Source organism: Mesoplodon mirus (assembly GCF_964341445.2).
Source record: "Mesoplodon mirus genome assembly, chromosome: 4".
Taxonomy (NCBI): domain Eukaryota; kingdom Metazoa; phylum Chordata; class Mammalia; order Artiodactyla; family Ziphiidae; genus Mesoplodon; species Mesoplodon mirus.
Window position 1 is genome coordinate 177,984,534 of NC_138979.1, and position 16,259 is coordinate 178,000,792.

Below are 16,259 nucleotides of genomic sequence, written 5' to 3' on the forward strand. Positions count from 1 at the left end.
AGACCGGGACACGAACCCATGTCCCCTGCATTGGCAGGCAGACTCTCAACCACTGCGCCACCAGGGAAGCCCTAAGAGGGAAGTTTATAGCAATATAATCCTACCTCAAGAAACAAGAAACATCTCAAATAGACAACCTAATCTTACACCTAAAGCAATTAGAGAAAGAAGAACAAAAAAAGCCCAAAGTTAGCAGAAGGAAAGAAATCATGAAGATCAGATCAGAAAAAAATGAAAAAGAAATGACAGAAACGATAGCAAAGATCAATAAAAGTAAAGCTTGTTCTTTGAGAAGATAAACAAAAGTGATAAACCATTAGCCAGACTCATCAAGAAAAAAAGAGAGATGACTCAAATCAATAGAATTAGAAATGAAAAAGGAGAAGTAACAACTGACACTGCAGAAATACAAAGGATCATGAGAGATTACTACAAGCAACTATATGCCAATAAAATGGACAACCTGGAAGAAATGGACAAATTCTTAGAAAAGCACAGCTTTCTGAGACTGAACCAGGAAGAAATAGAAAATATAAACAGACCAATGACAAGCACTGAAATTGAGACTGTGATTAAAAATCTTCCAACAAACAAAAGCCCAGGACCAGATAGCTTCACAGACGAATTCTATCAAACATTTAGAAAAGAGCTAACACCTATCCTTCTCAAACTCTTCCAAAATATAGCAGAGGGAGGAACACACCCAAACTCATTCCATGAGGCCACCATCACCCTGATGCCAAAACCAGACAAAGATGTCACAAAGAAAGAAAACTACAGGCCAATATCACCGATGAACATAGGTGCAAAAATCCTCAACAAAATACTAGCAAACATAATCCAACAACATATTAAAAGGATCCTACACCATGATCAAGTGGGGTTTATCCCAGGAGTGCAAGGATTCTTCAATATATGCAAATCAATCAATGTGATACACCACATTAAAAAATCGAAGGAGAAAAACCATATGATCATCTTAATAGATGCAGAAAAAGCTTTTGACAAAATTCAACACTCATTTATGATAAAAACCCTCCAAAAAGTAGGCATAGAGGGAACTTACCTCAACATAATAAAGGACATATATGACAAACCCACAGCCAACATCATTCTTCATGGTGAAAAACTGAAACCATTTCCACTAAGATCAGGAACAAGACAAGGTTGTCCACTCTGACTGCTATTATTAAACATAGTTTTGGAGGTATTAGCCACAGCAATGAGAGAAGAAAAAAGAAATAAAAGGAATCCAACTCGGAAAAGAAGAAGTAAAGCTGTCACTGTTTGCAGGTGACATGATACTATACATAGAGAATCCTAAAGATGCTACCAGAAAACTACTACAGCTAATGAATGAATTTCATAAAGTTGCAGGATACAAAATTAATGCACAGAAATCTCTTGCATTCCTATACACTAATGATGAAAAATCTGAAAGACAAATTAGGGAAACACTCCCATTTACCACTGCAACAAAAAGAATAAAATACCTAGGAATAAGTCTACCTAGGGAGATAAAAAGACCGGTATGCAGAAAACTATAAGAAAGATGAAAGAAATTAAAGATGATACAAACAGATGGAGAGATAGGCCATGTCTTGGATTGGAAGAAACAACATTGTGAAAATGACTATACTACCCAAAGCAATCTACAGATTCAATGCAATCCCTATCAAACTACCAATGGCATTTTTCACAGAAGTAGAACAAAAAATTTCACAATTTATATGGAAACACAAAAGACCCCAAACAGCCAGAGCAATCCTGAGAAAGAAAAATGGAGCTGGAGGAATCAGGCTCTCTGCCTTCAGACTATACTACAAAGCTACAATAATCAAGACAGTATGGTACTGGCACAAAAACAGAAATATAGATCAATGGAACAGGATAGAAAGCCCAGAGAAAAACCCACACACATATGGTCAACTTATTTTTTTTTTTAAAGGAGGCAAGAATATACAATGGAGAAAAGACAGCCTCTTCAATAAGTGGTGCTGGGAAAACTGGACAGCTACATGTAAAAGAATGAAATTAGAACACTCCCTAACACCATACACAAAAATAAGCTCAAAATATATTAAAGACCTAAATGTAAGGCCAGACACTATAAAACTGTTAGAGAAAAACATAGGCAGGGGCTTCCCTGGTGGCGCAGTGGTTGAGAGTCCGCCTGCCGATGCAGGGGACACGGGTTCGTGCCCCGGTCCGGGAGGATCCCACATGCCGCAGAGCGGCTGGGCCTGTGAGCCATGGCCGCTGAGCCTGTGCATCCGGAGCCTGTGCACCGCAACGGGAGAGGCCACAACAGTGAGAGGCCCGCGTACCGCAAAAAAAAAAAACCAAAAACAAAAACATAGGCAGAACACTCTATGACATAAATCACAGCAAGATCCTTTTTGACCCACCTCCTAGAGATATGGAAATGAAAACAAAAATAAACAAATGGGACCTAATGAAACTTAAAAGCTTTTGCACAGCAAAGGAAACCATAAACAAGATGAAAAGGCAACCCTCAGAATGGGAGAAAATGTTTGCAAATGAAGCAGCTGACAAAGGATTAATCTCCAGAATTCACAAGCAGCTCATGCAGCTCAATGTCAAAAAAACAAACAACCCAAACCAAAAAAGGGCAGAAGACTTAAATAGACATTTCTCCAAAGAAGATATACAGATTACCAACAAACACATGAAAGAATGCTCAACATCACTAATCATTAGAGAAAGGCAAATCAAAACTACAATGAGGTATCACCTCACACCCATCAGAATGGCCATCATCAAAAAATCTACAAACAGTAAATGCTGGAGAGGGTGTGGAGAAAAAGGAACCCTCTTGCACTATTGGTGGGAATGTAAATCGATACAGCCACTATGGAGAACAGTATGGAGGTTCCTTAAGAAACTAAAAATAGAACTACCATATTACCCAGCAATCCCACTACTGGGCATATACCCTGAGAAAACCATAATTCAAAAAGAGTCATGTACCACAATGTTCATTGCAGCTCTATTTACAGTAGCCAGGACATGGAAGCAACCTAAGTGTCCATCGACAGATGAATGGATAAAGAAGATGTGGCACATATATACAATGGAATATTACTCAGCCATAAAAAGAAATGAAATTGAGTTATTTGCAGTGAGGTGGATGGACCAAGAGTCTGTCATACAGAGTGAAGTAGGTCAGAAAGAGAAAAACAAATACTGTATGTTAACACATATATATGGAATCTAAAAAAGAAAAATGGTTCTGAAGAACCCAGGGACAGGACAGGAATAAAGGCACAGATGTAGAGAATTGACTTGAGGACACAGGGAGTGGGAAGGGTAAGCTGGGATGAAGTGAGAGAGTGGCATGGACATATATACACTACCAAACGTAAAATAGATTGCTAGTGGGAAGCAGCTGCATAGCACAGGGAGATCAGCTCGGTGCTTTGTGACCATGTAGAGGGGTGGAATAGGGAGGGTGGGAGGGAGACGCAAGAGGGAGGAGATATGGGGATATATGTATATGTACAGCTGATTCACTTTGTTATAAAGCAGAAACTAACACACCACTGTAAAGCAATTATACTCCAATAAAGATGTTTAAAAAAATAAAATAAGATAAATGCCACCTCATTTCATGAACCTTCAAATGCCCCCACTGAGTTCCACTTTCTCCGTTCCATTGGTGGAAAGTCATTTCTTTATCCTTTGATCTCTCGTAGCATTTTATTTCTACCTCATTAGTGGCAGTTACAGCCTTTTGTATTACATTTCTGTTACAGTTGTACCTGTCTTATCTCTTTTAGTTGACTTGCCTTTGAAGTCAAGACCTGTGAATGATTCACATATTAGTCTGCTTGGGCTGCCATAACAGAATAACATAGACTGGATAGCTTAAACAACAGAAATTTATTTCTTACCGTTTTAAGGGCTGGGAAGTCCAAGATCAAGGCTCCAGCCTATTTGGTTCCTCGGTGAGGGCTCTCTTCCTGGCTTCTCTTCTCTCTGTATTCTTACACGGTAGAGAGAGAGAGAGAACACTTGTCTCCCTTCCTCTTATTATAAGGACATGAATCCCATAATGGGAGCCCACCCTCATGACCTCATCGAAACCTAATTACCTCCCAAGGTCCCACCTCCGAATGCCATCACTTTGGGAATTAAGGCTCCAACATATCAATTTAGGGAGGGGACACAAACGTTCAGTCCATAACAATTCATTTTTGCATTTACTCCCACCTTCCCCAAGTACCTAGAATGATCTCTTATGTATATATAATGTGCTTAATATATATTTTAAAAATAAGTGAATCAGTGAATTTATTGACTAAATACTGTATATACTAGTTATCATGGGAGCAATACAAAGAGTATAAGAGCAGATTGTTGCCCTCAGGAAGCTCCTAATTTTTTTTTTTTTTTTTTTTTTTTGCGGTACGCGGTCTTCTCACTGCTGTGGCCTCTCCTGTTGCGGAGCACAGGCTCCGGACGCGCAGGCTCAGCGGCCATGGCTCACGGGCCCAGCCGCTCCATGGCATGTGGGATCTTCCCGGACCGGGGCATGAACCCGTGTCCCCTGCATCGGCAGGTGGACTCTCAAGCCACCAGGGAAGCCCCAAGAAGCTCCTGATTTAATTGATGAGATCACATATAAACATATAAGAGGTTAAGAAACTGTAACAGTATAAATATAATTCAAGACAACAGAAGATAACGGTATAAATATAATTCAGACAACAGAAGATATGTCATATAGCTATATATGAACACACAAATGCCATAGTAAATGAATTGTATTTTTGCAGGAGTTCATGGGATGGAAAGGCCACTCTAGGAAGTCAGAGTGACTTTACAGAATAGTAGAATTTCAGCAGCAGACCCTTTAAGGATGGTAGAGTGTCAATAAGCAGAAAATAATAGAAAGAATATTCTATCTAGGCTGCTGGAACAGCTTAAGTAAAGTCCTGAAATGTCTTTGCATGGAACTATATTGCTTCACTATTTATTATAACTTTTTATAAAGCTATGTTTAAAGAGTGGCTGGAATAATTTAATATAGATGTGCAGAATAATGGTGTATCTGTTTCATGGAAGAAATATGTGGCTTCTATAGCCTCAGGAAGACTGGTTGTCATATCACTTCATGACATATTAAGGACTTAGAGCCAGCCCTGGTGGACACGTCCCACATCCCTGTGTGGTCTGCAGAACCTCTATAGAATGGACAAAGATATGAGCATGGAGGCATTTTGAAAAGTTTGAAATGTGGCTGAAAGTTAAACAAAGCTAAAGACCATTTTAAAAAAAAGAAAAGAAAAGAAAACCCAGAACTAAATCAAGGCTGCCTGGCAGAAAAATACTACACTGTGTAGAAATGGTCTCTGCTGCTCAGATAAAATGGAACACTCAAGAAGGTGGCATTAGGGCTTCTCTGGTGGCGCAGTGGTTGAGAATCTGCCTGCCAATGCAGGGGACACGGGTTCCAGCCCTGGTCTGGGAAGATCCCACATGCTGCAGAGCAACTAGGCCTGTGAGCCACAACTACTGAGCCTGCGCGTCTGGAGCCTGTGCTCAGCAACAAGAGAGGCCGCGATAGTGAGAGGCCTGTGCACCACGATGAAGAGTGGCCCCCGCTTGCAGCAACTAGAGAAAGCCCTCGCACAGAAATGAAGACCCAACACAGCCACAAATAAAAATAAGTAAATAAGTAAAATTTTTAAAAAAAGGTGACATTAGAATTTCCTTTTGGTATTTAACATCAGTGTAGGGGGGTCCAGAGTTAGCTTTTTCTCTGTGGGCTCATTTCTCAGACCGTCTAAATAAATGTCAATTTTTTTTGTTCTCTGCCTTTGACATTGCAGTGGAAAAAGTGGCTGTAATTTGTAGATTTCTGGATATTCATTCAGTGACCAAAAACCACCTGCTGAAGTACTCCCTGGCACACGCCTTCTGCTGCTTTCTGACGGCTGTGGAGGACGTCAACCCAGCTGTGGCTACGAGGGCTGGTCTCCTGCTTGACACCATAAAGAGGCCAGCCTTGCAGGTGACGTCCCTCAGATGTGCATTATCTGCTCTGCGGACTCTACTAATTCATTGAGTTATTTGTTACATAAACACACATAATACTGCTGATGATGGTAACAGTGGAAATCTTTTAATTGAGAAAAGCATCCCAGAACCACACTGTATTAACAGATTTCTTGTTTTTATTTGTTGATTCTTTCTTTCCAGTCTTTGTCCCTTTGCTGCCATCACTTCTGACAGATGTAATTATTGTATAATTTTGTGTGTGTGGCAGATTTTTAAGCTAGGTTGGTTATTTTATACTATTCAGCTGGCTCCTGGGCCAGAAGCCCTTGTCACTGAGTCTAGATGCAAAGAGAAATCAGATGAATTATAATATAAACCAAAGCAAAACAAGAGATGGTAAATATACTACTGAAATGAAATACCGCAAAGTAAAATCAAAGAGACATGAAATATGAGACCTGGAGAGAGTTGTTTATTTATCTTATTTGGCACCTTTATTTTATACTTGAAGAAACCAAGTCTCAGAGAGATAATGTGACTTTTCAAAGAACACACAGTGAATTCATGGGAGAACCAAGACTAGAACCTCTAAAGTCCTGATCTACTGTTTTTCCACATTGGCACCTGATTTATTATTATATTGTTATTATTAAAAGTAATAATAATGGCAAGAACTAACATTTGTCAAACAGGTATTGTGTTTCCAGGGGTATTGTGTTTCCGGGGCAGTGTATTAGAAGTGTCCCATCATGCATTACTTCATTTAATCCTCACAATAATATTGTGTGTGTGCCCATTTTACAGATAGAGAAGTTGAGGGTTAGAAAGTTTAAGTAACTTTTTCAGAGTCACACGGCTAGTAAGTGGCAGCACAGACTCAGGTCTGACTCATAATAATGTCCATGTTCTTAATTGTGTGTGTGTGTGTGTGTATGTGTATGTGTACACAAGGTCTCCCAAATCAGTGTAAGAGCTTCTCTTGTAAAAAAGATTAAGAAGAAAGGGCAAACTATGCAGAATCTGAAAAATTATAGAGCTATGCTGCTTGTGGACCCATACCTCCCCATGTAAAAATTCCCAGTTGTCTTCTGGATAGTCCTTCTCTGTTGGTCTTAATAAGACAAGGTAGTTGTATGTCTAACCCCCGCTCAGGGCTTGGAACATAGGAGGCACTCATTTGATGAGAGTTGAATGAATTAATAGCATAATTGGATGAATTAGTTTTAAAATTTCATTCAGTTAAAAAAAGGGAAATGGTAGACTCACATACTAGAGAAATAGATGCTCAGTCCATTCCAACTTTGATTTCTTAAGATTCTATGTTCCACTCACATTCCAAGAAGACAAGATGACTTTCCTTTCTTTTAGAATCATGGAATTTAACATTGAAAGGGAATTTAAAGACCATATTCTTGTGTATTCGAAAATGTAGTTTTGGAAGTACGCTTCTCTTAATAGAAACTACAGGCATTAAAGAAAGAAACACTGGTCTGAGGGTATTTGGATTAAGTGGTTATTATTTGATGCATCAGAAAAACCAATAATATACATTTAGCTCAGATTTCTGAGTCAAAATTCAAAGATATTCAACAATTAGGAGAAGCTCCTCTTCTGCGTTTTTTTTTCCCTACTAAAAATGCAATCAAAGAAGATTTCAGTTGAATCATTCTTCATTGTTAAGCATGGAGTGAGGAGGCTGCCTTGTTTCACTGACTTTGCTTGGTGTATTTACATCTGACTTTCCTTTTTTTTTTTTTTACCTTTTCCCCAGGGTCTGTGTCTTTGTCTTGACTTCCAGTTTGATACTGTGGTTAAAGATCGACCCACAATATTGAGCAAGCTTTTACTCTTGCATTTTCTTAAGCAAGATATTCCTGCTTTGAGTTGGGAGTTCTTTGTCAACAGATTTGAAACGCTTTCTTTGGAAGCTCAGCTACATTTGGATTGTAACAAAGAATTTCCTTTTCCTACAAGTAAGCAAAACAAAGAACTTGCTTTAAACAGTCACAGGTCCTATTCTGGTGCTTGCTGGATAAACAGAAGATACTCCGCATGTAGTTTAATTTCCCATTATGGAGGATACCTTGACTTCATGTACTCAGTTCATCAAATGTTTATTGAATATCTACTGTGGTAATCTGCAGGTTAACTATTTTCTGGCATTCCAACATCAAAATTTTTCTCATTTAGGGACTTCCCTGGCGGTCCAGTGGTTAAGACTCCACGCTTCCAATGCGGGGGGCATGGGTTCAATCCCCGGTTGGGGAAATAAGATGCCACATGCCACGTCGTGTGGCCAAAAAAAAAAAAGAAAAAAAATCTCATTTATTCGAGGACCGATGAGAACCATTTGTGACTCTATGTTCCTTAAATATTATTCAACCATCATGTTTGTGATGTCCGTGAGCAATTTTGTGAGATATATTTGCACTTTGTAAATTTACTCTTCCATGCTTAGTAATCAGTTACCTGGACCTCTAAATAGATGGAGGAAAGACTTTGGTCACTCAACTATTTATCCAGTGATAACAAAATTAGCTACTTTAATCTTATGGTCTAAACAGAAAAATGATAAACGATAGTCAAAATAGGTAATAGCCATGATTTTTTAATATAAGGCTTATCATAGAGGGAGATAGATGAATGAGAAATGTATCCATGGAAGATGACTTTTAATATTGAAAATATACACAGATGGATTGTTTCAAACTACTTGTATAACATAACGAGTTAAGGAAAATGATCACCTCTAATTCCTTTTGCAAAGCTATCACTGCTGTGAGGACCAATGTCGCTAATCTCAGTGATGCAGCGTTGTGGAAGATCAAGAGGGCTCGTTTTGCAAGGAACCGCCAGAAGAGTGTGCGTTCCCTCAGAGACAGCGTGAAAGGGCCCATGGAGTCCAAGAGGGCGCTCTCCCTCCCTGAGACCCTAACCTCCAAAATCCGTTGAGTATCTTCTTCCATCCTTCCCTTAAATCTGTTTGATGTCTTTCTGAGGCTGACATGTCTTGTTGAATGTTCACAGAGAGTAGTGTATTTAGCAAACTGAGCTCCTTCAGCTGCATTGGCCTTCACATTCCCTAGAGGGTCCCCTCAGGTGTGTCAGTGCCCTGGGTGGCTTTTCCCAGTTGCTGGTGAAACAAATCCCTGATCCAGCAGTAGATTGTTTTGAAATGTAGAAGGCAGTAAATCCATTGATGCATGGCATGAGACTCAGGAGAAGCGTTTGCCCCTAAGTCCTAGAATATGGAAGTTTCCACCACCACCATTATAACCTAAGAGCTTCCTGGATGAGACTTTGTCAAGACCCATGGCAACTAAGAGGGTAGAGTAGAACTTTGGAATGCATTTTCTTTTCATGCATGACAAAGCCAGCCAACAAGCTCCTAGAAAACCAATAATAATGGTGTTTTCAGAAAAGAAAAATCAGGCTGATAAGAAGTTGAATTTCTGCCCAACTTCACCAGATAATTTATAAATAAAAACAAACATCATTGCCAACTAAAAAAAGACCATATATACTTGTTTTCTAAAGGTCTTTTTTTATATTGCACTTTTAAAGAAAACAAAAAATTACCAAATGACTAGATGAACTGTAATGATTAGCAATGGCTCATGAATGACAAATAATTAAAAATTCATAACTAAATCATCATATTAGCGAATGAGTACACTAAATATAATACTAACCTGTAACATTTATTAAGTGATTTAATTTTTAAATAATGTCATGAAGTTAATAAAATAACACCATAAAACATATTTTTTGTCCTGTCAGAAGCTGAAATGTTTGCTTTTTCACTGACATTTCTTAGAAGTCAGCTTTATGTAACATAACCATTTTTAATCATAAATATGATTTTATTTTGTTTATTGCATTTCTCTCTATTTTATGACAAGCTACGGAAATATGGTATTTTGAACTTTGGAAGAGTCAATGAAAGCCCTTTAAGCAATCAATGACCCAGCTTTCCAGGGAGCAAAGATAATAACAGATGGCCATTTAAGAATAACCTTTAGCATTGCTAGGCCCAGTGAAACTGCCTCAGATTCTAGAAACCAGCACCTAGATTCAATAAATTACAATTTCTGTATGAATTTCCCAGCTCTTTTATAACCTAACTAATCAGTTTGGGATATAAAGTTTATTTATTGTTATTTCTTGTTCATTGATTCACATGACAATTTTGAAGAATAAGAATCGAAGTAACATTGAAGGATGATCTTTAGATTCAAAGAAAGCCACAGAACTTCTGTGACATAAACATCTTGTATGTGATGTTAAGTACAAATACGAAAACTAAACGTGCTCCTGCTATCCAGTGCAGTTAGCACTGAGTATGTTTTCTAGGCTCAAGTTGTTTTTAATGCTTATTTAAATAGAGTTGTTGTTGATTTTTAAGCTGTGAGGTTGACCAGGCATGAGCAGTCTGCTCCAGTTCTCGGTGGGACACCCGAACAGATGCCAGGTGGGTACTTCTGACGTTGAAGGGCCGTGTGCAAGTGTCTATCACAGGTGGACAAGGTAAAGAATGCTGTGTCTCTCACTGGACCAGAGTCATGTATCTAGGATTGGAAAGCTCCAAGGGTTTTACCCCAGATGCTCAAGTGTTTGAGCCCCTGACATGGCAATTCATTCCATCTTAAAATTGGCAGATGACTTTTGATCCTGTTAACTTATGGTCCAGTAAGAAGCATCATGTTACCTGAGTATGCACTTTTCCCCCGAGAGCCAGTATGACTAGAGCTATACCTAGCACTTATATTTGTATGTGTTTTTACACATACAAATATTATGTTCATACATAGCTGCTCTAGGAAAAGCATTTCATTTACATCTGAAAAGGTTGTACATTTGAACCACCATCATTCACTCATCCCCTTAGCCATTTCCGATTCTTTGCAACTCTTACATGCATTTCTGTCTCTCGAGAAAGGAGGATTTCCATTGTTTAGAGGACCATGGGATCATATTCTGCTTGGTAGAGTGTAACTGTCCTTGGACGTTCTTGATAGATTAACTTATCATGAAGTATCTTAAGGGTTGAAGGGACGCTGGCGAGCCTGTTACAGACTGAATGTTATCTACACACATGATGCCATACTTGCTGGGAAAATTGTGGAGGTTCTGAATACCTGCTTATTTGTCCAAAACAAACCTGGTAACTATCACCTATGTATCATGCTATACAACGTTTGGCTTTTCATCTAAGAATAGTTTTAAAATAAACTTTTCAGAATGGTACCGATACTCTCAGAAGGACAATTTCAAGTAAGGAGACTTTCAAGAACACGTTATAAAATCGATGCTAGAAAGAGAAGCAGTTAGGTGTGGGAGACAAGGAGAAGAGGGAGAGCCCTAAATACTATGAATGCAGATGGCAGATGTTGGCCTAAGTGCATTTTTCTTTTAAAATTGATGAGAAAAGGGGAGCACACACTTGGCAGAGTCCCTCTACCTTGTTTTGAGCATGACTCGGGCCTCAATTGTGCTGGGATTAAAAAAAAAAGAATAAAAATAAGAATTTCTGATCCTGAGCTTCATTTAAAATGTGAAAATATCCATCTTCCCTTCAGTTAGGTCTTTTTGAGATTGGTCTTATGCAATTTCATAAGTTACCTTTATCCTGCCTTTTCTTTTTGTCTTATTAAGGCTTAGTTGAAAAGCTAGTCTTTAATTATTATTATCCATTTTAACAATCCAACTGTAGGAGTCCTCTCACATCTCTTTGGAAAAACATGTACATATGTTTCTTGAAGAAAAGCCTTTAGGCGTCTAATTGTCCCATTAAAAGTGATCAGATGGAAAAGGGGCAGATAACAGTGTTGTTTAAATTAAATATAAAGCTAATGCTTCTGGAAAGATAATTACATGACGCCACCATAAGCAAAACTTGCTTAGATTTGGAAACAGGTGGCTCAGCTTATAAGGCAATTTCAAACTAGTTTTTCATTTTTGCATTATTATTTACTGAACACTGAGTGTTTTAACTTGGAAGCAAAGACGCGCCAGGATAATCACAAGATTGTACAGGGTGGTTTAAGATATTAATTAAATGGAAACCGAAGACCTTGCTATTTAACGAACATGCTTTTCTTTGGTACAAGTAATGAGCTCCTCTGTGCAACACCTCTTACTGATCAGGCCTGAAATAAAGCAGATGTCCTTTAATTATGCAGCAAGACTTAATTTTAGTTGCTGTTTAGGCTGAACTTTTGGACACTGGATTTACAGTTTATGGCTCTCTGATCTTAGCATTTACATATTGCCCACAGCAAATTTTGCAGCAGAAATGCACTTGTATAGAGGGTAAACTCTGTAAGGCTACTGAAGAGTTGCATTCCTCTGTGACTTTTATGAGTCAAATCAAAGGCCTTTGTGCATATAAGTAAAATTCATAGACTGTCATAGCTGAAACATTAGAGATATGTTAACATTCTCATTTTCCAGAAGAGGAAACTGAGGTTCCCAGAAAGGAACAAGTTTCACAGGCTTGTTGGTGACAGATCTGGGTCTCAAGCCCAGATGTCTTGATCTCTCTTGCAAGGCATGTGTGGTAATGCTAGCAGGAGCTCAGCACCTGCATTTAATCCCAATTGATGAAATATACAGTTTTACCTGCTAGTCTGAATTTGGTATAATTATAATTAGATAGAAGCTGTTTTTTCACTGATGCTGTGAGAACCAGGAATTCTTTGTTTTTGGTGATTCAGAACACCTGTTGAATATTAATTGAGTGTAATGCAGCAGTTATGGTAGGTTACAATTGGACTGTACTGGAAAATTGGCATCAACCCCATGTGATCATGGGAAACTTAGTTATATCTTATTCCTCATCCCCTGGGATGAATAATTAAACAATAGTAGGTATATAATGTTAATAACAACAGCAATAGCACCTTATATATGTATAGTACCTCTTTATAAAGAGTGTTTTTAATGCAAATCATCTAATTTCTATTTCACAACAACTCTGCATATACATGAAGTATTATTATTTTTTCCACTTTACATACAGACAGGAAAGCTGAGGTCCTGAGGGACTAGGTAACTCTGCTTACATAATTTGCTCATGATCACATATAACTAGTGAGTTAGATAGAGACTGATACTTGAGTCCAGGAGACTTTATTTGCTTTCTTTCCACTACAGCTACCTCTCAATAACTTGGTCTTATGATGTTCCTGCCCTGGGGTACGTGAGGACCCCAGTCTTATTAGGGAGCTGACCTGGGCATTCAGGCCTGCTACAGTGTGACGTAAGCCCATGAGTGTCCAGACCAAAGGACCTCTCCCAATTAGGACTTATAGATTGGTCTAGAGCTATCCTAATCCCTAAAGGGACATATATACTTTCAATTCTCCTCCAGCCTGCAGAGACATCTTGAGATCTCTTGGTCTGAATTTGTGTCAACAAGAGAAGGTACCCAGCACTGGGTAGCACTGGTAAAACTCTCTTGTATTTCCCGCCTCCCTCAGTGTCCAGCCTAGAATTCCAAATGACTTCTCTCTGGGCTCGCTCTTTCTTTCTTTCTTTCTTTCTTTCTTTCTTTCTAGAGGTGGTTTACATTTCATGTCTTTACTAACTTGCAAAATGCCTGTTCATCATTAAGAGACAATAAATCAAAGAATTCTGCTGTTTTTATAGGAATGCCCTTGACTGAAATGATAGTTTCGGAAAATGACAGTTTCTATTGAACAAACACTCATTGGGCACCTGCTGTACTAGAAACTATGAAGAATGTAAAGATACATCAGAAATTCTTGTACTCTCAACTTGCTTATAGTCAAGTAAGGGAGATAAAGTATGAACATAGGTGAACTCTCATCTCGTGTGAAAGTGATAGTACTGCAGGACCGTTCACGTCAAATGCAGTGGGAGGGGCTTCTCTGGTGGCGCAGTGGGCCCGTGAGCCATGGCCGCTGAGCCTGCGCGTCCGGAGCCTGTGCTCCGCAACGAGAGAGGCCACAGCAGTAAGAGGCCACCTACTGCAAAAAAAAAAAAAAAAAAAAAAAAAATGCAATGGGAGGAGAGCTGGAGGGAACAAGGAAGGTTTTGTGGACAGGTGACTCAGCCAGGCCTAGACAGGTGGATAGGAGGTAAATGCATGGCGATAGGATGTGGGATAGGAGAGGCAAAGGCAGGGATGGGGAGCACATGAGGCTATGCAGCTAGTAACCGGCCCCAGCTTTACGGCCCTCCTGTGGCTCTGTGCATACAGAACAGAACTGCTGTGAACGAAGCCTTAAGTTGTGTTAATGAGCCACGGAGACCAGTGAGGCAGTGTAGTTAGAACTACCAACATAACGCAGACTCATTTATAGTGCTTGATCATTGGTTTCTCTGGACCAAATGCAGAGTAAACTCATAGAAACTTCCTTGCACTACCTAATTGCCACTTGTCGGCTTGACAGAGGGGTCAGTGAGTCGACTTACACAGAGGAATGTTCCCTGTTTCCCTACCCACTTCCTTGCTGTTTGGGGACTTCATCAGGTTTTTGCCCATGTAGAAAAGATCTGAAATATTTATTTGAATTCGATGCACTTTAAACATGTACGAATAATGAGCATCTACTATATATCAAACACTGCGCCATATTCTGTGAGGGATGTAAAATTGGATAAGACATAGCACTTGCCTTCAAGGAGTCTTTGTTCTTACAGGGGAAATACCGCAAATGGATAAAAAAAAAGTTCTGCCTCGCATAATAGTTATTTGCCACATGAGAGTCGGGAAATGCTAAAGGAAATTTTCCTGCACTCTTCCATCTTTCCCACCAATCTTCCCTCCTTTCTTGTTTTTGGAGATGTATAGAATTTAGGGACCCCAGTTGCTGAGAAGAGGGTGGGCATGCTAATAAGAATGGCTTCTGGGGACCAGATCCATAGGATAAAGTTGGGGGTGTGGGTGGAGGACCACCGTGCAAGGTGAAGAGAGCATCACGAGCAAAGATACCAAGGTGGGAAAAGGCTGGCTCCGTTCTGATATCCAGGAGTAGCCCCGTGTGTAAGGCTGTGGAGCATTTAGGGTGGAGCAATAGGAGATAAGTCTGGAAAAGCAGATCCTGGTCCTGCCTGGTTTCACATCTTCTGAATAAATAAAACGGTATTATACCGTGGCGTTTCAATCAGTTGTGCCACTCTGTGGACAGGTCATGATGGACCCAGTCCATGTTAAAGTGAGGGTAGGAGTAGCTCTGCCCCCATGATAATAAAGATTTTTACATTTTTCTTTACAAAAATGATAAAATCAAATCCCTTAACCTGTTAAATCTCTATAGTTAAAACAGTTATAGGAATTTCACAGACTAGAATTCAAAAGGAAGTGTTTTAATTGTCACATTTAGAGAAAATATTATAGGCATTTAATTTTAAAACGGAAATTTTATATCTTTTATAGATAACTAAAATAGTAATATCGTCTTTATCCATAAAGAAAATTTCAGCTTTCCTAAGCTCATTTTTCTTAGGGATTTGATTAAGGTAACTTTTCTTGATGAAGAGTGGTATCAGTCATATGCTTACACTATTTTTAAAGAAAGACAATATACAAAGCACAGACTTGCAAAGCCCACACTTGGAGGGGTAAATTATTGGAATGAAAAGAGATTTCTTTCACTTTATGCAAAAAGTTCCATTAACTAGTTCTTTTTTCAGTACATTTAATGGTTTTTGAAAGATCACTCATTACTGGCTATTCAGGGAAAGCAAAGAGCAGCAAACTTAAAGCTAAGCACTGCAGATCAATGAAGATGAATCCAAAATGAGAATGGGGCCTTTGTGAAATGACACTTAGTCATTAGGAAAATATGATTTGATGGGAAAACTAAGGTTACACACTTTTAAAATGAATGTCTACTTGCAATGGGGCGAAGAGATTTGAAATATTTAAACTTGAAGCCTGATTGTTTATTTTCTAGACTTGAACTAAATAGGAGGAAATAGGGAGCCGGTGTCCTAGCTGGGCCTTGTCTGGATCTCCCTTTCTTCTGTTTGAGTCCCCTAGACTCTCAGGGCTAAAAAACAAAGGTGCATCTCCTTCTCAATTCCTCCTCAGTTCCATTTTTAACTTTGGAGTCAAGCCAGTCTAGACTTGGAGGTGGCTGAGCAGGGCTGAGTGATACATGCTCTCCTAAACCTTGCCCCCCAGAGCTAAAACGAATTGAGGAATGAAGCTATATCATCCTAACAGCCATTGCTTGCTGCTACAATAACACTGAACCCTGTAGGTA

The 16,259-nt window shown here is 39.1% G+C and overlaps 1 protein-coding gene across 4 annotated transcripts in view; it reads left to right on the plus strand.

The window, feature by feature from the left end:
• Positions 1 to 16,259, plus strand: part of UNC79 (unc-79 homolog, NALCN channel complex subunit) — a gene marked incomplete at its 3' end in the record, with an annotated part of 213,226 nt that overhangs the window by 108,601 nt on the left and 88,366 nt on the right. For 3 of the 4 annotated variants that reach the window (XM_082619522.1, XM_082619523.1, XM_082619524.1), the window contains 3 exons: positions 5,856 to 6,037; positions 7,796 to 7,997; positions 8,792 to 8,971. In XM_082619522.1, coding sequence (XP_082475648.1) covers positions 5,856 to 6,037; positions 7,796 to 7,997; positions 8,792 to 8,971 — 564 coding nt within the window. Of the gene's footprint in view, positions 1 to 5,855; positions 6,038 to 7,795; positions 7,998 to 8,791; positions 8,972 to 10,429; positions 10,496 to 16,259 lie in introns of all 4 variants that reach the window. The other variant, XM_082619521.1, reaches the window with a different exon arrangement.